The sequence below is a fragment of the Notolepis coatsorum genome (genome assembly GCF_963971535.1).
Source record: "Notolepis coatsorum genome assembly, chromosome: 13".
NCBI classification, from domain to species: Eukaryota; Metazoa; Chordata; class Actinopteri; order Aulopiformes; family Paralepididae; genus Notolepis; species Notolepis coatsorum.
The window spans coordinates 28,847,902-28,870,147 of NC_140177.1; the positions used below are offsets into that span (position 1 = coordinate 28,847,902).

At 43.5% G+C, this 22,246-nt stretch overlaps 2 protein-coding genes across 6 annotated transcripts in view; both read left to right on the forward strand.

Annotated features, from left to right (window-relative positions):
- The first annotated feature begins 517 nt into the window (after nt 1-517).
- On the forward strand, nt 518-12,952 carry rab12 (RAB12, member RAS oncogene family). Its single transcript, XM_084327235.1, has 6 exons — nt 518-903; nt 2,836-2,896; nt 6,968-7,106; nt 7,468-7,557; nt 8,475-8,579; nt 11,224-12,952. The coding sequence occupies exons 1-6, from the start codon at nt 678-680 to the stop codon at nt 11,329-11,331; spliced, it is 729 nt and encodes a 242-aa protein (XP_084183361.1). The 5' UTR covers nt 518-677; the 3' UTR covers nt 11,332-12,952.
- A 2,155-nt stretch (nt 12,953-15,107) lies between these two features.
- The window catches only part of mtcl1 (microtubule crosslinking factor 1), a 122,232-nt gene continuing 115,093 nt past the window's right edge, over nt 15,108-22,246 (forward strand). For all 5 annotated transcript variants that reach the window (XM_084327908.1, XM_084327910.1, XM_084327909.1 and 2 more), the window contains exon 1: nt 15,108-16,499. In XM_084327908.1, the coding sequence (XP_084184034.1) occupies nt 15,585-16,499 (915 nt within the window). In that variant the 5' untranslated portion in view covers nt 15,108-15,584. The remainder of the gene's footprint in view (nt 16,500-22,246) is intronic.

Genomic DNA, 22,246 nt, shown 5'->3' on the forward strand with positions numbered 1-22,246 from the left:
ACTGACTCCGCCAGGGATTGATTAAATATGGCGGTGAACACCGGGGCTAGCTGGTTGGCACAGGACTTAAGTATGCGTCCTGTTATACCATCTGGGCCTGCCGCTTTCCTGGTGTTCACCTGCATAAATGCTCTTCTCACACTGTGTTCCTAGTCCTACTAGTGAATGTTGATTAGAGGCTCTAATCAATTAATCAATTAAAATACCGGAAGTGTTGCGGTGGTCTATATAGATAAATTGAACGACTTTTCCGATAATAACCCATAATTCTGTACGTAATTTAAATTAATAATGTATATATACAAATGAAAATAAGACCAATAAATAACAGACTGATTCTGTGGTCTTGTTGTGGTACCAAATAAATCACATACCTTGATTTATTCAGAAAATAGCCCAAATTAGTGTGTTCATATATCAAAATGTCATGATTGGACCATTTTGATGGAATGCGACGGAAGCGGAAATGTGGCGTGGTCACGTGGTGTGGTTAGTGACGTCACGACGAGCTCCTGTAGCTGATGGCAGAACAACAACTCTGGGAGAGAGTGAGAAACTTTTCCAAACTTCTTCAGAGACAACGCGGAAAGTCGTAAAGATAAGCTTTAGTTTCATTGCCCGAGATCGTTAATTATATTTGTTAGTTTGTTTTCTTTACAAATGTGGAATTATTGTTGATGGATCCGAGATATGATGTACCGCGGAGGGCCGCCGGTGTCAGCGGGGGCTCCGCGAACTCGTCCCCCGCTCTGGGGGCCCAGTCTCGCCGCAGGAAGATGCCACCCAGACCCGCTGACTATAAACTTCAAATCATCATCATCGGCTCCCGCGGTGTCGGTAAAACCAGCCTCATGGAGAGATTCACCGACGACACCTTCTGTGAAGCGTGCAAGTCAACCGTAGGTAAGAGAAGGAGGTGTTTTGGGCTTTGTTTTGTCAACTTTCTACTATTTGACAGGATGCAGCTGCCCGGCGCTGACTATCTGCTGGAGGCAGCATCATGCAAAAGGCCCCACGGCCTCCTTCACAAATACAAACTGGGCCACTTCTCTTCTGAGGAGTTTTCATTTACCGTGTGATTACAAAGATTACACTTGTAGTTGTAACATATAATGTGCATGTGTGTTGCTAACTTTAGCTAACTTAGCAAACAACGTCCCAGGGGCCAGGGCTCTAGAGACCCGGGGAGCTCTGTTAGCACGTATGTAGTCGTTTTCTCGCAGGTAGTTGTTTAGTACTACGTTATGTTTATGTTGTATATTAACAACAACAACGTTATTTTGATATGTTGACTCAAGCTAACAGATCCGCTATTAGCTGCTGTGGCTGTAGTAGTACATAGTGTGGTGGTGGTGGTGGTTGTTGTGGTGGTGGCAGTAGTGTGTAGTGTTTTGAAACAGCAAGCGACAAACAAGGAGTCAGGATCTAGCTATGATCTACTGGTTTCCACAAGAATCAAGTAGCCTAACTATTTAGCTGTGGAGGCTATGTTTGTGTTTTGTGTAACCTATTATTTTAACTAGGTTACGACTTTGCCCTGTCCAAGTTCAAGTGCTGTTGTCACATATGTTGTCACATATAAGGTAAATGTACATTATAGTGAAATGCTTGGTTCTGTGACCCTCCTAAGATGGTGCTTCATACAGTAAAAAAGAAAAAGAAAAAAGTAAAGCGTCTCTTAAAAGTGATAATCTTATTTAATTTCCTCCAGGCCCAAATAACTGACCAGTAGTGATCAGCCCAACTAAAATGCTCTCTTGAGGTTGAGATTGGGAAGCAGATATACGTCTTGTGATGAGGGTCCCTTGCCAAAATTATACAACCATCAGGTCAACATATACACAACGTGTTTGTGTACTGAGGTACACTACACACACACACACGCAGCTGATTGACCGATGGGTCACACAGCCTGCTGTAGTCCCCATTCCAAAAATAGTCCCCCTCAGGCAGCTGCTGTAGTTTACCTCCATTTTGTGCCCTGTTATTCCTGTGACACAGCACTCTGGTTATTTAAGCAACGTTATGAGCCTCCTCGTGTTGCCTCACTTGGTGCCTTTCATTAACAGTGCGTTTATGACTCCTTTTTGATGACAGAAATCCGGAAAGGAAGGTGACCTTGGCCCAAGAGTTTTCTAGTTGCTGGAGTTTCTAAACTGGAAATGTTATTCCAACATCAGAAAATATCTTAATTATTCCAATTTATTTTTTATTTTTTGATCTACTTTTTCTCCCATTTTGTCTATTTTTTCTCCCATCCCAATTTCGTATCGTCCAATTCTACCCTCCCCTGTCTCGAACGCTGTTAGGCCATGCCTCCCACAAGCCGACTGCAATGTGGACTCACGTGTCCCCTCCGGTACTCGAGGAAGCAGCCGTCGCATCTTTTCACCTGCACAGCGCGATCTCTCAGCGTCGGGGGGTCTGCGTTTGGAGGGCACGCCGCCCCCGTCGCTTCCTGATTCTGCTGCGCAGGCGCACCAACCGACCTGTAGGAGTCGCTGTCCACATCGTCCGATCCCCACCCATCAGCTTCCCACCCCCTAATACTGCCAATTGTATTAGTATGAACGACCAGCCAAGCTGATAGCAATGCGGAGAGCTGGGCTCGAACCCAGTGTCTCCTGCATTGGTGGTGAGCGCCTTGCCCACTGCACCACGTAGCTGCCCTAGTCGCTGGAGTTTCTAACTGGAAATGTTATTCCAACATCAGAAAATATCTTAATTATTCCAATTTCAAATTCCATGCCTTCAGACATGTGACCTGATTTATCTCCGGATCTAATTTGTGTCCTTCATGCTTGTCCTTGTGTGCTCTTCTGTTTACTCTCATAGGAGTCGACTTCAAAATCAAGACCGTTGAGCTGCGAGGGAAGAAGATCCGGCTGCAGATATGGTGAGTCGGTGGGAAGACGCCCCTCTCTCTCTCCCCCTTTAATCTTTCCCATCATGGTGCATTTCCTGTGTCCCACCATCACCTCCCAGGCTGCTCATATAAACTGAGCTGTCAGTGGCCCACTGGGCGCATCTCAATATTCTAGATAGTCTTTACTCCTCGAATAAAAGAAATGACTCGACTCGACTCACTCATCATAGGATTCTGACTACTAATCTTCTATAAATTGATTTTAAAATCAACAGAATTGTGAGGAGGGATCTCTTTTTAAAGAGTTTTATATATATAGTTTAAAGAAGAATTTGGCGGGTCTAGGGGCTTCTGCTCTCTCCCTCTCAGTTACCGATGCCTCATCTTTATATATATATATACTGTATTTGTAGGTGTTTGGAAGTATCGCCTCAACAATCACTGCGTTCTGTGGGTTGCTTGGTTGGTCCGTTCACCTGCCTGTACCTGTGTACATGTGCTTAATCAGTTTCCTATATCAGGCTGCGACTTTTTTGTTTTGATCCACTTTTTCTCCTTATTTTTCTATTTTTCTCCCATTCCAATTTCGTGATTCCAATTCTCCCCCCCCCCCCCCCCTGTCTTGAACGTTGCTAGATTATGCCTCCCACTGGTCGGCTGTAGTGAGGATAGAAGCCTTGCATCACGTGTCCCCTCCGGTACACAAGGAGGCAGCCTGTCGCATCTTTTTACCAGACAGCTCGAACTCTCAGTGGCGAGGAGTAACGTGTGGGAGGCTCACGCTGCCCCCGATACTTCCTGTTTCTGCTGTACAGGCGTCACCCAACCGACCTGTAGGAGTCGCTGTCCACAACGTCCAATCCCCACCCACTGGCTTTCCCACCCTCTAACACTGCCAATTGTGTTAGTATGACGACCGGCCAAGCCGGTAGCAACGCCGAGAGCTGGGCTCGATACCAGCATCTCCTGCGTTAGTGGCGAGCGCCTTGCCCACTCAGCCGCCCTAGGCTGCGACTTCTGATTCCACATTCACACGCTCTACAACTGTAGATCTTTTTCAGTGGACTGTACTGATTCGATACCAAATTTCAATACTCATCAATAGTATTGACGTATTTAGATCAATATCATTAAAGTATCTCATTTCTATACCCACCCCTAGGTGTAACACACAGACTATAGCATCCATTGATCCTACAAATGTAGCAATAATGGCCATGATGATGACAATATTATTAACTTATCACTCCTCCACCACTGATGTCAAGTAGGATTGCCATGGCGATGTGAAATTTCCCATCATTATAAACTCATGACAACACCGGTATCACTGACTACCGCAGCAAGCCTATTGTCAAGTCAAGTTTAGGGTTGCCACTGTGATGTGAAATCTCCCATGACTAATGAACTCATGACAATAGGCCGTATTACCGGTGACACCGGACATTTTACAAAATGACACCCAATATCTGTAGTAGAGTGCTTACTTTGATCTTTATCATTTTGTGGCTACAATGATCCACTGTGTCCGTCCGTCTGTATGTTTTTAATACATTTTCAATGACTAGTATTTGTTGGACAGACAGACAGAGTTGATGTTATGTTCTCATTTAAAAATAAACCAACAGACACTAATACCTTCTGCCAATTTTCTATCCGTTCATTGTCTGATCAATGACGAATAAGTGTAGCTGCAGCCTTATTTAGCGCATCACACAAACATACTGTCACTGGTCTGGACTGGTCCTCCTCAGCTCCTCTCCAGCCGAGCTGCTGTGGGGTTTAATCCAAAATAACCTGTTGTGTCGTCTCTAGAGCCTCCTTTCTCTCCTTCACACAAAGTTAAATCTATTCTGAATGAAAGTGAAACTTAAGCTACTCTGTACTGTGACCTATAGAATAGATCTGCTGTCCGAGCAGACACGTTCAGTTTATAATGTTGTCTGACTAAGTATTGATAACACGCTTAGTATTTTACAAATCCAAGTTTTTATTTAAATTTGATGAATGTGGGCACTGATATGTGAAAATGAACTAAATGGGTTTTTATTTTTATTTATATAAAAAAAAGAAAAAAGGTGAAGTACTCCCATATCACCGACTACCGCAGCACGCCTAGTCAAGTCGGCTCATAGATGCTGCATCAGAAATAACAGCATTCATTTGATCTTTCCAACACTTTGAATACGTGATTTGCATGGCATGTCTAACTACTACATGAAGCATGCAGGTTGAGTGAGTGAGGCCGCGGTGCTGCTGGGCGACATCGTCACGTCTCCATTAACATTCTGTCCTGTTGACTAACAAAACACACTGACCCCTCCCTCCTCGTCCACCCTCCTCCACTCCACCCTCATCAACATGTCTGTGTTCAGGCTGCTTGTCTTGAATGTGTCTTGTCTCTCATGTTGAACTGCTCACATCAAGCCGGGGTCCATCACTGTCCACCCTTACACTCTGCCATGTGATGCTGCCTCTCTCTGCTCTGCTGCTCATGAGCCTGACTGTGACTCACAGGGGGGAAGGTACAGTACATACAACAGTAGCATGTGAAGTCTTTTAGTTTGACAGCTAGCTGCTAACACAGACTCGGCAATGACTCACAATCAGTGGATGAACCCTAACTTGAAGTTAATATACACTTTTTTTTCAAATTTGCAAATGAAATTTCATTCCAATGTTATATCTAGGTCTAGGAAAATAAGTCGTCACCTAATGTTCAGTGCTCATTGCATCGAAAATACAGATGGTTATACATCTAAAATAACAAAAATAATGTAAGCTTTAAAGTAGTCTTTTGTTAATGTAATGTATAAAAAAATATTTATAAAAAGAATATTGGACGAATCATTGATATTGGAATTTCTGACTCCCTAATATCCTCAGCCCTAAAAATCCAGTATCGGCATTTATAAAAAAAAAGTACATTTATTTTTAATGCCTGATATAGTTTTGGAATGAAAGTCTTCAAATGCACATTTGCAGCTAAATAAATTCCAAATTAATGGAAGTCACATTCAGCCTACATGAAGATTGGTTCTTGGCATGTAAATAAACTGTATATGCCATATGTGTATAATACTAATACTATACATGTTCTACTCACAAGAGAAACTGAATTCTGTCGTGATATGTTTTCACCACTACTCATTAATGACTCATTAATCACAAACAACAAAATGATCATGAATCATTACAAAGATTACTCAACTTTTCCAATTTGTTGTTGTTTGAGTTAAAGTAAAGTTTATTATCTTTCTGCTATGAAATGAATTATCCCTGGAATCTTGCATGAATCAGAATGGTTCAATAACTGATTCGATCAACCAATCAGCCTTTGTTTTTTTGTAGAATACTAGAGATTATGTACTAAAGGGTTGCTTACTGAATAGACCTGGGGAGTCATGTAAGACCCGCTTGTTTCCGGAGCAGTTTCTCCTATGATCTCTACTACAAGGGGTTTCTCAAGGTAGCTGGTTTTATATGGTTCCATTTCAATTGGTTCCATTTCAATATTAAATTGGTCTGACATTTGACGGGAATAGAGTTCAGAATAATTCAATAAGATCTGCATTTTTTAATTGGAAGAGAAATTCATGGGTACAAGACTATCCTTCGGAGCCAAATGCGTAACTACTGCAATTTCCATCGTACACTACAAGCCCAGTCTCCAGAAAATGCTGCGTAGCTAAGAGGACAAGCTTTAGGAAACCAAAATATCAAAACAACAGACAGAAACACTATTGGAGTTATGTCCTCATGGTAGTCGTGCTCTCGTGATTGGTCGAAGATTGGAGAGGCTTATGGGTATTGTAGTAGTTACCATGGAAATGAGTAACGATTACCATACAAAACACATTTTCTCAAAGTTAAAACGTTTACCTTTTATTGGTTGTAAGTAACAGTAAAACAATTAAATTAAATAACCTATCTTTCCGTCAAAGTTTATCAACCTACACAATATGATTTGGCTGTGTAATAATAGTTTTGATCTTCACTTAGTGGCTACAGTGGGGGGGAAATCACAGTGGAACTTCACTCCCCAGGTCTATAAGTGATGATTTATTTCTGATTCAAATAGATTTCATTGTATGTATCCAGGGACACCGCTGGCCAGGAGAGGTTCAACAGCATCACATCTGCCTACTACAGAGGGGCCAAGGGCATAGTCCTAGTGTACGACATCACTAAACAGGAGACCTTTGAGGACCTTCCCAAGTGGATGAAAATGATCGACAAGGTGAAATGAAACTGCAAGCGTCAGGTTTCCTACTGGGCGTTTCTTGTTTTTGGCATGCAGTACTTTTCGAATTTGAATCGTGGCCTTGCGGAACCAGTTGTCTACGCCTGCATGCATGTTGGTACAGAAGTTAATTTCAATGATCTGGTTATTAAGACTGTTGAGAATACGGTCAACTTGAAATATTTGGTCTCACGGTTTCCTGTGTGTGTGTTTGTATTTTGTGCATGTGTGAGTGTGTTTGTATTTTGTGTGTTTGTATCTTTTTTGTTTGTTTGTATTTTGTGTGTGTGTGTGTGTGTTTTGTATTTTGTGTGTGTTTCTTTGTATTTTTTGTGTGCGTGTGTATTTTGTGTGTCAGTACGCCTCAGAGGAAGCAGAGCTGCTGTTGGTAGGGAACAAGTTGGACTGCGAGTCTGATCGCATCATCACCCGGCAGCAGGCAGAGAGGGTGAGTTCACCAACACACTACAAGACCACAAGCCACACTGCCGTCCACCGCTAACGCTGGATAACCGCTAACCTTCACCTCCTGGGAAACTTCGGCTCAGCTTCCTTTCCCAGGCCATCAGAGCCTTGAACACTGAACTCTCCACACACAAGCACACATGAGCACACACACACACTGTACACGCTCACACACTAGCAGCCACTTTAACATGAGCAAGCACAAACTCATGCTGCACACGCCCACACTTATGGCCACTAAGGAAAGGTCACTTTAAGAATAGTATAGTATAACTAGAGATTGTATAATATAGTATGTACATAAAGACCCAGTGCCTCATCCGTAGCTAACAGTGTATTGCACTACCACAGGACCTAGCATGTCCTACCATGCTCTGTAAATAACTTATGTACATATACCGATATGCCCTACTCTGTTTACTTGTTCTATTGGATTCTATTATATGTTAGTACTATTGTATTATGCACATTGTTGCGGGCAAGACCACCCGCATTTCATTGTATACTCGTATGCCGTGACGAATAAAACTCTTGACTTGACTTGAAACACGAGTGAATTCCACCTGTTTAACCCTGTGAACTCTGGTTTCAGTATTAACCCTTTCACTGCCGCACTACCAAAGGGTTAACCCTTTCACTGCGACAATGCACAGACGGTTACGCCTTTCACTGCCACACAACAGCCGGTTAACCGTCGGTAGTGTGATAGTAAAGGGTTAACCTTCTGTAGTGTGGCAGTGAAAGGGTTAACACTATTGTACTGTAGCATCACCAATCTACAGCGATGCACTTTTAAATCTGAGAGATTCCAATTTTGTCCTGTGTTCATGCGATTACTTTGTGCTTGTTCTGTAACGACGGTCGCTCCTCTCTGACAACGCCCTCCTCTCTGTATTCTAGTTTGCCTCTCGGATAAGTGGCATGCGGTTCTGTGAGTCGAGCGCCAAGGATAACTTCAACGTCGACGAGATCTTCCTGAAGCTTGTGGACGACATTCTTAGCAAGGTTGGTATCTTATAAGATAAGATGTTCCTTTATTGATCCCCTTGGGGAAATTCAGGCGTAGCAGCATAGGGGGAAGGTACAGGTATGGGCAGGGTGATGGTAGAAGGATTTAAATATAGGCAATCCAATTTGATCTGAATGTAAAAATATGAGAAAAATAAACAGTGTTAACAATATAATGAACTCTGAATATAAAAATATTGGTTATATTATATGTTTTATATTGTGGCTGTGTGTAGTTGTCCCTGTGTACGAACTTCTTTGATTTGATTTTTCTATGTTTTAACTCTTTCAGTGCCACGCCTGGTTTTCCGTTTTACCGCTTGAATGCCACCATCGGCGCCAATGTTAACGTTAATATCGCCTAATCTATGTTTTAAATTATGTGTCTAATCTGCCCATCGCATTATCAAAGACTATTTTCCAGTCAGTGCTGTGAAGACAGATTTTTTTTTTATCGCGTCGTTTCCATTTCAGAGCAGTTAGAAAAGCCCCCGTTTTGATATAAAAAACAGCTCATTCTGGAGCATTCTATGAAAATCGTCTTTTAGTGGAATATTCCACAACGTTGATATTCGTCGGCCTTTTTATGAATCGTTTTCAAATAAACGCTAGATGATCAATATTATACGTGCACGCACGCACATTACGGCCGCGCACTGATAATCGCCCCATTGATTTCCTCTCGGACTTTTACAGTGAAACCGAAAGAAGGCATTTCACAAAACAGCTTATAACTTCATCAAACTTACTCCGATTATCCTACCACTGATAACACAGAGTCCTTACCTGACATCAGATGGTATCCAACTGGTATATTCCAATTCCTGATCACCATTCGAAAAAATCGATAAGTGTATGGATCCAACGCGACACAGTAGATCTCTATGATCCGCGGGGATCTGAGGCTCCAGAATGAACTGTGGTAACCCCGGCTGGATCAGTGAACTGGAAAATGTGGAGTACCGGATTTTTTTCCCCATTCATTTTCATTGAGTCCATTCCAAAATCACTTATGTCATCTGGGAGACGACAGGGGGCGCTTTTTTCCACAGTGATCGTCGGCGCCCCTCGGCTATACTCGGGTAGGCTCGGGTGATGCAATAATTTTTCAGATCGCAAAAAAAAAGAAAAAAACGAGAAATCTCGTGAGTGGCTAGCAACCACCTATAAAAAAACACGAGAAATCTCGTGAGTGGCACTGAAAGAGTTAAAAAGTAATGAGTGGACTAAAATAGTTCAATGCAACTGAAATGGAATTACCGGCACAATCAGTGTGAACGACATGTTGGTACAAATTATTCAGAGTGGAAGAATTAAGATGAGATCAAATATTCCTTTATTGATCCCCTTGGGGAAATTCGGCCATTATAGCAGCATGGGGGAGGGGGGATGGGGAGGTACAGGTATGGGCAGAAAGACATAGGCAATAAAATGTGTCCTTAACACTTTGAGTGCCAGCAGGGGGCGCACGATTTATCGCTTGAATGCCAACCTTTTGAGACTGATTTTCCGATATTTTTCATGATTTTCGCGGAGCTATTTCTATATTCTATATTATGGCTATGTGTCTAATACGCCTGTCGCTTATCAATGACTTGCTTGCAGTCAACATGTACAAAACAAATTGTTTTTTCATCTGTACATTTCCGTTTTATACCGTTTTGAAAAACGGAAGTTTTTGGAAATTACTAGAAAAGAAAAAAAAAGATTCCGTGATAATAGTTCTTTACTGGAATACACACAACACGTTGTCATTTTCCGGCTGATTTATGAATCGTTTTCAAATAAACGCTAGATTATCGATAGTATATGTGTACTTATGCACGCTAGAGAAGCGGGCTGAAAAATCGATTATCTATGACCTGGTCAGCGCTAACGTCATAGACGCACACACACACAGACACGTTGAGATATGTGAAAAATACATCTGATTACCCCAAGACTGGTAACATAGATTCCTTACCTCACATCACATGTTCTGCAAAAAGATTATTCCAATTCCTGATCGCCATTCCAAATATCGATCGCGTTTATTGATCCAACGTTAGGTACTCGAAACACATAATCCACGCTGCTCTGAGTGTCCACAATGAATCCAATCGTCTCCGGTTACATGCCTGAGAAGTAAAATGCGGATTCCGGGTTTTTTTCCCCCCCATGCATTTCCATTGAGTCCAATCCAATGGGTGCATTACCATCTGGGAGACGATAGGGGGCGGTATTTTCCCTGTTCAAGCTCATAGACAGTCCCAATGATAACGTGAGGCTAGATTGATGAAAAATGTATGGATATCGCTAATAAAAGCAATAACGATTCAATAACGAGATTTCTCATCCCTGGCACTCAACGCATGGCATGAAATCACGAGATTTCTCGTGGCTGGCACTCAATGTGTTCATATAAAAATAAGAGAAAAAAATAAACTGTGTAAACAATATAATTAACTCTGAATATAAAAAGTTTATTTGATATAATTAGTTCTATAATGCTTTTTTCTTTTGGCGAAAATAGTTTTCCTAATTGCTTGTTTTTCACCACGGCTAATTCCTGGCTAACGTGTAAAACAGCAGTGATGTATGGTGATTAGGTCACACAGGCCGGATTATTAACCCCCTGTTTCCTCTCCTCCCGGTGCAACAGATGCCTCTGGAGATCCCTAGCCAGGATCTTTCCAACAGCATCCTGTCTCTCCAGCCGGAACCGGACGTGCCTCCGGAGTTGTCCCCTCCCCGCATGCGCTGCTGCTGAGAGGCCGAGTGCCTACCCCCAACTCCCACCTCCCACCCTTTCACTCAGCCTGCACATGCAGAGAACCATTATGGCCACAAGGGGGCAGCACAAAGCAGCAGTTTGGAAGAAGCCTGGTAGCTGCAGCAAGACACACAGACTCTCCCAACCAGTGCATCCCCCTTCGTTTTCTCTCCATTTCTTTTGTAGCTGTACAGTGTGACTCGTACAACAGATATACACTAACACAATAGACCTTGTGAACCACCGCCACTACCTACCACCTCCACACCTGCCCCCAGACTACCTCATCCCTCCAGGACAGTTAGGCTAGCCGTGCCTTCTAGGTAGAGAGCCCTCTCTGGTTGCCACTGCACATCCTCTCAACGGGGCAACTATTGACGTGGCAGACTGGGGGGCGGGGGACTGGTCCCCTCATTGTCTTCCTCCTTTATTTAGTCTTCGTACAAACTGTACTCTTAAGTTTCGACCTGGTGAAAAACTGTACACTAAGCTTCGACCCGGTCCAAAACTGTACACCAAGTTTCGACAAGGTCCAAAACTGTACACTAGGTTTCGACAAGGTCCAAAACTGTACACTAGGTTTCGACAAGGTCCAAAACTGTACGCTAAGTTTCGACAAGATCCAAAACTGTACACTAGGTTTCGACAACGTCCAAAACTGTACACTAAGTTTCGACAAGATCCAAAACTGTACACTAAGTTTCGACAAGGTCCAAAACTGTACACTAAGTTTCAACCCGGTCTGAGTTACTTGGACATGTCTCTTATCTCTACAGCGTTTAGCTTATGGAAAAAGGGATCATCACATTACATATTTCTACAGTTGAATTAGAGTTCCTGGGTTTAGGTACACTTGTTCCATATAAAACATATAATATGTAATTATCAAGTGGGTCAAGTCGAGACAATTAGACACACCGTTAGGTAAAAGCACATAGATTGTCTTGTAATTGAAATTATGTAAATATAGGTAGAACTGGCATAGAGGTGTTGCTCAAATGACTGGACTCTTTTGATTTTGAATTTCTAAGAGGTGCAGAACTTGTGTGTGTGCGGAGGCCTACATTGATGGCCAACAAGACGTAGGCCTTTTGAGGGATGGTTCTCGTATCAATTCGTCTCCTGTTTGCCTTAAAAGTATTAGTGGCTGGAATGGTTCTTGTTACATTTGTATACATTCTAATGTTTTGCACTACAATCCGTCGTAGCTAGTTAGGCTGACATGCTGAACTGTTTGGGGAGTTAGCGTTCTAAGGAGTTAATTGTTGAGTAGTAGCAGAGCACTAACGGCGATCAATGTTGTTTCAGCGACGGGGGCCCTTTCAGAACCCGCCCACCACTGCACTTCCGCGTTACGTTGAGCTCATGGGAGAGAGAGCGGAGGGAGAAAATGAATGAATGTGGTTGAGAGCCTTGACATAAGTGGTTGTAGCTACGGCTCTGGGGGTGCGGAAGACATGATCCAATAGACTTGTATACGCCTGAGTCTCCTGAACACGGAGAGACCAATCGCAAGTCGATCGGAACTTTCTCGGCCGAGCTATAGTCATACTCCGCATGCGCAGGAGTAGGTGCGAAAAAGTTACTAGCTCGGCCGAGAAAGTCTCCAGCACCCCCACAGCCGTAGCTACAACCACTTACGTCAAGGCTCTCATCCACATTCATTCATTTTCACCCCCCCCCCCCCCCCCCCCCCCCCCCCCCCCCCCCCCCCCCCCCCCCGCTCTCTCTCCCATGATTTCAGAATACCGGAAGTGTTGCGGTGGTCTATGGAACCGCAAGTACTGATGGGTATTGTAGTCTTTTGGACGGATCGTGATTCTTTTCCCCACCCGTTCTACTAAAGCAGGGGTGGAGGTGTTCTCCATGTACAGTATTAGCTTTTTTTTTTTGGCGGGAAAAGGGACAATAAGACCGTGGTACACAAACACACAGGGCTGTTGACTTTGCTTCTGGTTTCCTTACTAATATCCTCAGTGTTTTGTTTTTCTGTTTTGTGTTTTCCCCTCCGCCCTCTGAGTTCAGATACCGCTTAAAGAATAGGTGTGGGGCTCCTTCCATGAGTATAAGGGTTGAAGTGCAAGAAAGTGTATTCAGTATTTGAATGACTCAGGAAATCTCATTGGCTCATAAATCGGGCTCGTAGCCGACTTGATCTCCCGAGGGTATCGTCGCTAACGGAGACGCCTCTTCCGTTGGAAATGTATTTGAACAGCAAAATTAGATGCGGGTCAAGAGGGTCTTTTGTATTTTCTTTTATGACCGTGAGTATGTTTCACACCCAGAGGGAAGTGTCCTCTGTCTTCCCTCTGTCATGTTGTGTAAATAACAGGCTATGCATGTTAACACTCGCAGGTAAACGACTAAACCACAGCTAAACCGGACATCCTAAAGAGAATAACGGCTCGATATCGTTGGTCTTCGATATCTTACCGTTTCCAAGTTACTTGAAATATAATTAATTCTCATCCGTTTTTTGAGCGATATGCTGGATTCCCATAACTATTAAGTGAAATTTGTGTGAACTCTGCAGCATTGGTCGTAGGAAGTAATACTTCCTACACAGGCCAAATCTATTGGAATCTTAACCGGTTGTCGTGATATATATTAATGCAATACGATAACTGTGGAGCTGTGGTCGTTTCTGTTGTGTTCTAACATTTTCAGTAATTTGTAAAGGCCCTAGGCGAGATCCTGATAATGCCCCCCCCCCCCCCGTAGTAAAAAAATTATAACTACACTGTAACTGGTGAAATTGATTCACCAGACTAAATTCAATCAACTTTGCAGACACCTCATTTCACCAGTCAGTGTTTCTCTCTGACGTTGAGCAAAGGGGGGGAGGGCCCCACTCGTAGTGTTGTGTATATATAATACATATATATATATATAATTATTTATATATAAATAGGCGACCGCCTGTAGGATGGGACGGCCCTTAACCTGGTTTCACGTTTCTCACGCTGAACTGCAAGTCGTGTGTTGATTTGTCGTTGAAGGGCCAATGTTTCTGAAGCTATGGGTGACATTATTGCTTTCTCTGGACCATAGGCTTACAGTAAATGGCACATTAGGTATTTTAAACAAATGTACCCCAACTTAGCAATACATTTGGCACTGGCCATTTGGTCTCTGTTTAACAGACAAGCCTTACACTACTCATTGTTATCGATATACTCTGTAGAATGCATAAGATGGAAGACTGTACTTTTTTTTTTTTTTATTAAACTTGTTTCAGTTATTTTAAAACAGTTGGCATGTTTTAAAGCGGATTTGTGGTATTTATAACTTGTGGCATTCTTAAACTAATGAAGTGCAAATAAAGATATATATTTATTACCCAATAAATCTTTTGTTTTTATTGCCATGAGCTCAGTCTGTTGTCTATGACTCTATGGGATGAATGCAATAGTGGCTGCAGCTGGAAGCATCTCAATGGGGGGGACGAGTTGAGGAGACTCCCTGGCCCTGCAGGCAGCGATGGCTGCATCTTATGTCGAGGTGTTCGATATGATCCTAAGGTGTCTCCTTGTTTTCCTCCAGCTCGCCAGACGTCACTTGGGGCGCATGCGCACGAAGGCGTGTCTGACCTGGTCCCGAGAAAAACTAGGGGTGTGCTTCGGTGTTTGTCGGACACGAGCGCATGCGCGTCAAATCACGGGCGTCAAGACGGGCAAGGACCGCAGCGAGTGCAGATCTTACATTACATGTCAGATAGGAGGAGCGAGGAGAGGCCGCACAGGGGCCCAAGAGATACCGCTAATAAACCAGAGGACTGGAGAAGCATCCCAGGGAGGAGGAGGACTGAGTGAACACGGGGTCCGTTTTTTCTTCCAACTTGCGCCTTACAATCACCGACTGCAGAGATGCAACCTGTCTCCCATCTCATCCTTCCACAGCAGAACCCGTTTTATTGCTGCGGTTCCTTCAAGGAGACAGCGTTGTGAGAGAGGGACTGCTGTGCTCATATTGAGGTACTGCTGATATACAGGGGACTGCTGATACAGAGGGGACTGTTGTTTAGAGGGACTGCTGATATATAGAGGGGACTACAATGACAGCCTGGTGAATGCAGGCGGGATGCAGTGAGGTGGTGGGGGGAACGCAGGATGCGCAGTGCCACCCCGGGGTGATGAACAGGGAAACGGGGACACAGGACTGTATTTCTGGTGTCGCCTGTCAGAGATCTCTCTCGGTGCTGCTGTGGATCGATCCTTCCCCCGTCGCCCTCCTGCCGGTGGCGGTGTATAATGGAGAGCCCCAATGGCTCTGGCGAGACTAAACCGCAGAACCACCAGTTGGAGAAGAAGAGGCTTAACAGAGCACCTTCCCCGGCCAGACCGTGCCTCAAGGATGTCCACTCCCGCTCCCCCAAACCACCTGCCATCGTACCCAAATCCCCTAAACTGAACAAGCAGCAATCATCCACAGTGTCCTTAGCCAATCAAAGCCGCAGCTCCAGGCGCAACATAACTGGAGCGAAAGACAAACCAGCCTCGGTCAAAAGTCACAAGTCTACCGTCTCCAAGAGGACCACGAAGCCGGGTCCCCAACATGCAGCAACACCCGAGACTAAACCCGCCAGCAAACCGGACGGCGGCAGCGGCAGCAGCAGTCCGCTCCTCGCCAAAGGCAAGAAGGGTAAATTAGCCTCTCTGTCTCACGGCCCACTCAGCTATGGATCTCCAATTCGGGTTCCGACTGGTGCCACTACTACTACTACTCTCGTCCGGGTCAGTCAGACTGACAGCAGCTCAGATTTGTCGGACTGTCCGTCCGAACCGCTCTCGGACGAGCAGAGGCAGCACCAGGCAGCGGCCGCCGGCAGCGATGCGGAATCGGGGACTGCAGGCTCCAGCGACCAGCGGGATCAGGTGGGATCAGCAGATAATCCGCTGCGGGCAGCATCATCCTCAGAGGCGACCGGAGGGGCTGCTGCTCCGTTACGCACGGTGGAGGCTGCTGGTGCTCCGTTACGCACGGTGGAGGGTGGCGCGGGGAAGGGAAACATGTCCCAGGCTCAGTCCTCTGCACACGGGGAGAAATGCAAGGAGAAACCCGCAACAAGCGCACAACAACACAAACTGCACGGCGGCAAGGAAATCATTGAGGAGGATTTATTACGGGAAATAGAAGATTTGCGTTCTGAAAACGACTACCTCAAGGTAGGCCACCTGTCTAATCCTGTCTCTGGAAGTTGCGTTGTCAAATGCACTCATTTGTAACTAAGAACCGTCAACCGTGACGTGAAGTGATATATTAAAAATGTTATTATGCATATTTGTTTGGGGTCGTCTAAGCCTGCTGTCATAAAGCTAATGCATCATCCAGCCTCCTGTTCTGTCCGCCAGCCCCATGTGTGAATACCTCCCACCACACTGACTCCATCCATCCATCGTGCTGCTGTCCTAATGTCCCTCCCCGGCGTCCCCATGGGGCCCATTCATATTGATTGGATGGTTCTGGGTGAGCCCCGTTGTCCCCACTTTCGTGTTACTGTTGTCAACGTTTCAGCGTGTTTTTGAAGAAATGTCTCAAGTGTCGATACTCTTGTTTCATTCATATTACACTGTAATACACGGCGCCGTGGTGGCTGGAGTGTCACCCAGGGTGACTCACCCTCTGCATATGATCTGTATTTATTATACTAAAAAAAACACAAGATACTTGTGTCCTACGGATAAGCGCTCAATGAAGAAACTCAATCCCATTGCCGAAAGAAAGTCTTACAGGCCTATACATAATTATATCCCGGAACGACGGAGTCAGGGGTATTATGGATTTACCCCGACCGACCTCCACCGCTGCAGACTCCACTCGAATAGCTTTCATTCGAATCCTTTCAAATTTGCGTTGCACATTTATGACCCCAAGAAGATGAACCCTATTGATTTAGCTGCTGACCCCATAACCTTCCCCCTATAGCCACCATCAGTCCAAACGTTCATCTTTTGATTGTGAACACAATAACTCAAAGGGCTTTCATTCAAATAGTTTCACATTTGCAGCGCACATTTATGATCCCTATAGGGATGAACTCTACTGATTTTGGTTACCCCATTACCTTTTTCTATAGCACCACCAGCAAGCCAATTTTTTTTTTTTTTATTAATTCATCTCAAACACCTTTTGTTCAAATCTTTTCTAATTTGCTGTAAACATTCATGACCCCTAGAGGAACAAGCCTATTGCTTTTGGTGACTCCATGACATTTCCTCTATAGCGCCACCATCAGGCCAAACTGTCCATAGTTTATCCTGTGATGTTATTCATACAGTCATGAAACTGGTACTCATGCACAACAAGTTTGTCATGAAGTCCGCCATATTGGAATTTCTGCAATCTTGAATTATTGGATTCATTATTACTATCCCCCCCCCCTGTTCACCTGCTTTTTTACCAAACTTGCTGTGTGGAATCTGGGGACTAACATCTTTAAATCTGACATTTAAATAATTGATAGGTCAAACCATAGGACCGCCAGATCCAATATGTATTGAGCTGTACTGTACCCATTGTGCAATCTGTTAATACAGTTTTCAATCAATCAATCAAATTTAGGAAAAACACATGGTGAACAGGAGATTATTTGTTACTTGTGAACGCACTGTCACAAACTTGCAAAATATGTTTGCCTTGCAATAGCAAGAAGGTCCGTTAAGTTCTGAGTCATCTTGCCTCCTGGTGATGTTGTTTTTATAAAACTAAAAACATTAGCCTCGGCTTGGATTAGGGTCAAACAGTGGGCTGAGAATTCCGTATATCAGATCAAAACAGAATGTCATACACCTATGCAGCCTCACTGTGCTCTGCACATTTCTCTGGGACCACCTATCTTGAAACACATTTTTTTTTTTTTTTCAGATAAGATACAAATTTATAAGCACACTAGTATAACGAAAATAAGTTTGGCATCCAACCAGAGTGCAAATGTAACAGTAAAGTGCAATAGTAATATATACAATGAATGTACAGGTGATTAAACTGGGTATAAAATATATAAATGAGTACTACTGAATAATAGTGCTAATCAGATGTATGTACAGAGTTGTAGTATTAATATGTACAGTGATACAGGTATAAAGACACTATGGTAGTAGTCATTGGCCAGCAGCATAACTAGTAAGAGTAGGTAAGGGATACAGATATAGATATGTAAAAAGGATTAGGCATGTACAGACAGATGTGGATTTATACGGTAAGAATAAATATATTTATATATATATATATATATACGGTATATACAGCACTATTGTACATGCTATCATACAGAGTTATGTGGGTTATACAGGTGTATAAGTTGGTCTGTAGAAGGATTATATGCAGGTATATTCAGACGGATATGGATATATATATGCGGTAAATATACATTTATGAATGTATATAGTGTACCATTACAGTGTAGGCCAGTTGTAGACAGTGAAAACAGTAATAATGGCCCCCAAACAGTGTTGCCAACTTCAACAGACCTATGCCATGCCCCTTTGATGTGAGCTCCAGGTATATTGACAATGCCAATGCTACATACTCTACCACATTCGAATGGCCACCACTACTCAACGTATAGAAAGATAGGCAGTGAGAGCCAGCATATCACCACCAGGGTTATCAAATGGACACCTCCCTTCACAGGTGTTTCATTAAGTTAGGCCCACGACACCTTGGGAAGGCTCAACAGTTGGCTTCAGTGTCCTATAATTAGAGCTACCCTCCACTATAGCTCTCACTGCCCATGTTACCCACATGCAGGGCTTCCTTGTGTTAGTAAAAAAAAAATGTAAAAAAATTTGTGGAGATTTCCATCTCAAATTTGTATTACAAACCACACAGTCATGGAGAGGTGGGGGTTTGAGCCTGAGGTGAACTGAATGTACTGCAGCTGCAGGAATCATCAAAGTGTCTGAACGCAGAGTTTAGATGTACTGCAGGAACCATCAAAGTGTCTGAGTGAGATGGGGAATCCACAGTGGATACTTTCCCTTATTGTCAGAATAAGAATAATGCTCTGTAATCTGCAGACAGGCTTTGATCCCACAACATAATGGTACGAAGCCGAGTGCTCCACATTACAATGCCTTTTAACCATCAGTTTACATAATTCTCAATTCACGTGAATATAAATATACATTCATTAACCTTTAAAGTAGGGCTGTCAGTTTATCGCGTTAATTAGATTAATTAATTACACAGCAAATTATCGCGTTATGAAAATTTACTCAATTAATTACAGAAGATATATATTTCTTTTTTACAATTTTTTTTTTTTTTATCTCATTCATTCCATAATAACGTAGATTACACATTTACAGATTTTTTTTTTTAATATGGTCCATTTGCATGTTCTTGGTATCTGATTCTAGGGACATCTATGGATCTCAGGGAATGTATTCTCAGTGTCAGAAATACTGTGTCTGTTACTAGGCTTGAGTAAATTGTAATGAACCAAATGAGAATATCAATAATTTTTTTTTTATCTTTGACTGTGAATAACACCATGCAAAAATTTACCAGACCTGAAAAATCTAAGCAAATTAATAGATGGAAGATGATTAAACAGAAGGTTTTGTAGATCCAGTACTGAATTTTGCCATCCGGACACATGCAATTTGAAATATGATTACAGAATATAGAATATCAGGCATAAAATTGTTATGTGATTAAAATGCAATTAATTAGATTAATTAATTACAAATCCTGTAATTAATTAGATAAATTTTTTTAATCGCCTGACAGCACTACTTTAAAGGTGTCATGTAAAATGGATTTAATTATGTACTCAAGTGTGTGTTTAGTACCATTAATAGCCAGTGACTGAATGAGTCAAGCTGGAACTCTATAAATATAGACGCCTATTTAGGGAGCACTATTTGTGACCAAAAGAGAGCATGGACAGCTTACTTTAACAAGTGAGCAATGACATTTATACCTGTTGTTCAAAACTGATTATGAATTAAATACCTATGACAACTAGACGTGCACCGTCAGTGGCCGACAGTGGGTATATCGATGAACGTTCCAAATTCTCAATCCACCATTTGTGGCCATGCTCCTAATTCAAGCCATTGAGGAGTAGTTAATGTTTTTAGTTTCATGAGAATAGCGCCACCATGAGGCCAGGTGACTCAGAATCTCACAGGCAAATATATTTGTCAAGTTTGGTGTAAATGTTTGGCCTGGTGGTGGCACTAGAGGAAAGGTCATGGGGTCACCAAAATCAAGATGATTCTTCCTCCTGGGGTCATGAATGTGCACAGCAAATTTGAAAAGATTGGATGAAAGCTGTTAAGAGATACACTAATGTGAAAATGTAACATTTGGTCTAATGGTGACACTAGAAGAAAGGTGATGGGGTCACCAAAATCAATACAGTTCATCCTATAGCTGTCATGAATGTGCACCACAAACTTTAAAATATTTAAATGAAAGCTATTTTGAGTTATCGCATTCACAAGTAGGATATGAATGTCTGGCCTACATTTGAGTATTGAACGTTTGGCCTGGGCTAGAGGAAATGTCATGGTGTCACCAAAATCGAAAGGCTTCTTCCTCTTGTGGTCATGAACGTGCACAGCAAATCTGAGAAGATATGAAGGAAAGCTATTCGAGACACACTAATTAGAAAATTCAAGTATGGCCTGATGCTGGCCCTAGAGGAAAGGTCATGGGGTCACTTCAGGCTATCCTGGTAAGCTGCCAAGGCGGAGAAGATGTAATGCGGCAAGCCATCTTACACAAATTATTTTCTCCAGATATGGAATGGATTAATTTGCATGCCACTATGGGATTTTCCTATAACTTGATCACATCTTCTCTCTCTCTCTGGCTCCGCGGAGAGAAAGGAGTTAATCAGCTTTGCTGGCTCTCTCTATAATGGCCCCCGTCCCGCAGGATTTGATAACAGTCAGATGTCCCATGTGTGGACGGTTCAAAAAGCCCTCTCGCCCGGCTGTCAGTCTGCCAGCTGGGTCCGTGTGCGCTCTCTCTCTCTCTGCCGCCCCACCCCCCACCAGCCTCCCACGCCTTCAGCCAGGGAGTCCCAGCCACTAGCACCTTGCCTGGGCCAGCGCTACAGATGAGCATCTAGATGCGAACCTGGTGCGCTAGATCGGAGCATAGACCACTGCACTTCCGCGTTACATTGAGCTCATGGGGAGAGAGAGCGGGGGGAGAAAATAAATTAATGTGGATGAGAGCCTTGACATTAAGTGCTTGTAGCTACAGCTGTGGGGGTGCTGGAGACATGATCCAATATACTTTTAATATACGCCTGAGTCTCCTGAATACGGAGAGACCAGTCCCAAGTCGAGCGGCACTTTCTCGCACTTACTCCCGAACTCTGCATTCAGTCTCCGTGCCCACAGCCGTACTTACAACCACTTAATGTCGAGGCTCTCATCCACATTTATTCATTTTCTCCCCCCGCTCTCTCTCTCATGATTTCAGAATACCGGAAGTGTTGCTATGGTCTATCTATCGGAGTCCTCAAGTGGCGAAGCGTTAGACCTCTAGCCAGCCAAACATTCTCAGACTTTCAGGTCACGTGAGTGAGTCTACTGTTGCCAGAGGCGGCCGATCTGGCACCAAAACACAGCTGTTTTTAGAGAGAAATCTATCTGGCCTGTGTGTGTGTACTGAGTGGAAGGAGGCAGGGCTGTTGTGCGGTGGTGTACAAGGTCTGATCAAAACCGGTCACGGAAGCTCTGCTCGTATTTAACAAGCTGACAGTGACGAGACCTGGGAACTGTTCTCAAGATGAGAGAGGAGAGCTGAGTAGCAGTTGGCTCTGTGACGGGAGCAGGCTGTTGGGTGTGTGTGTGTCACTGTCGGAGGCAGTGGTGGAAGAACTACACGGTTGCTTTACCATCTTTCTCCACCGTTACACTAGGAATAGGTCTGGCGATGCACAGTCTGT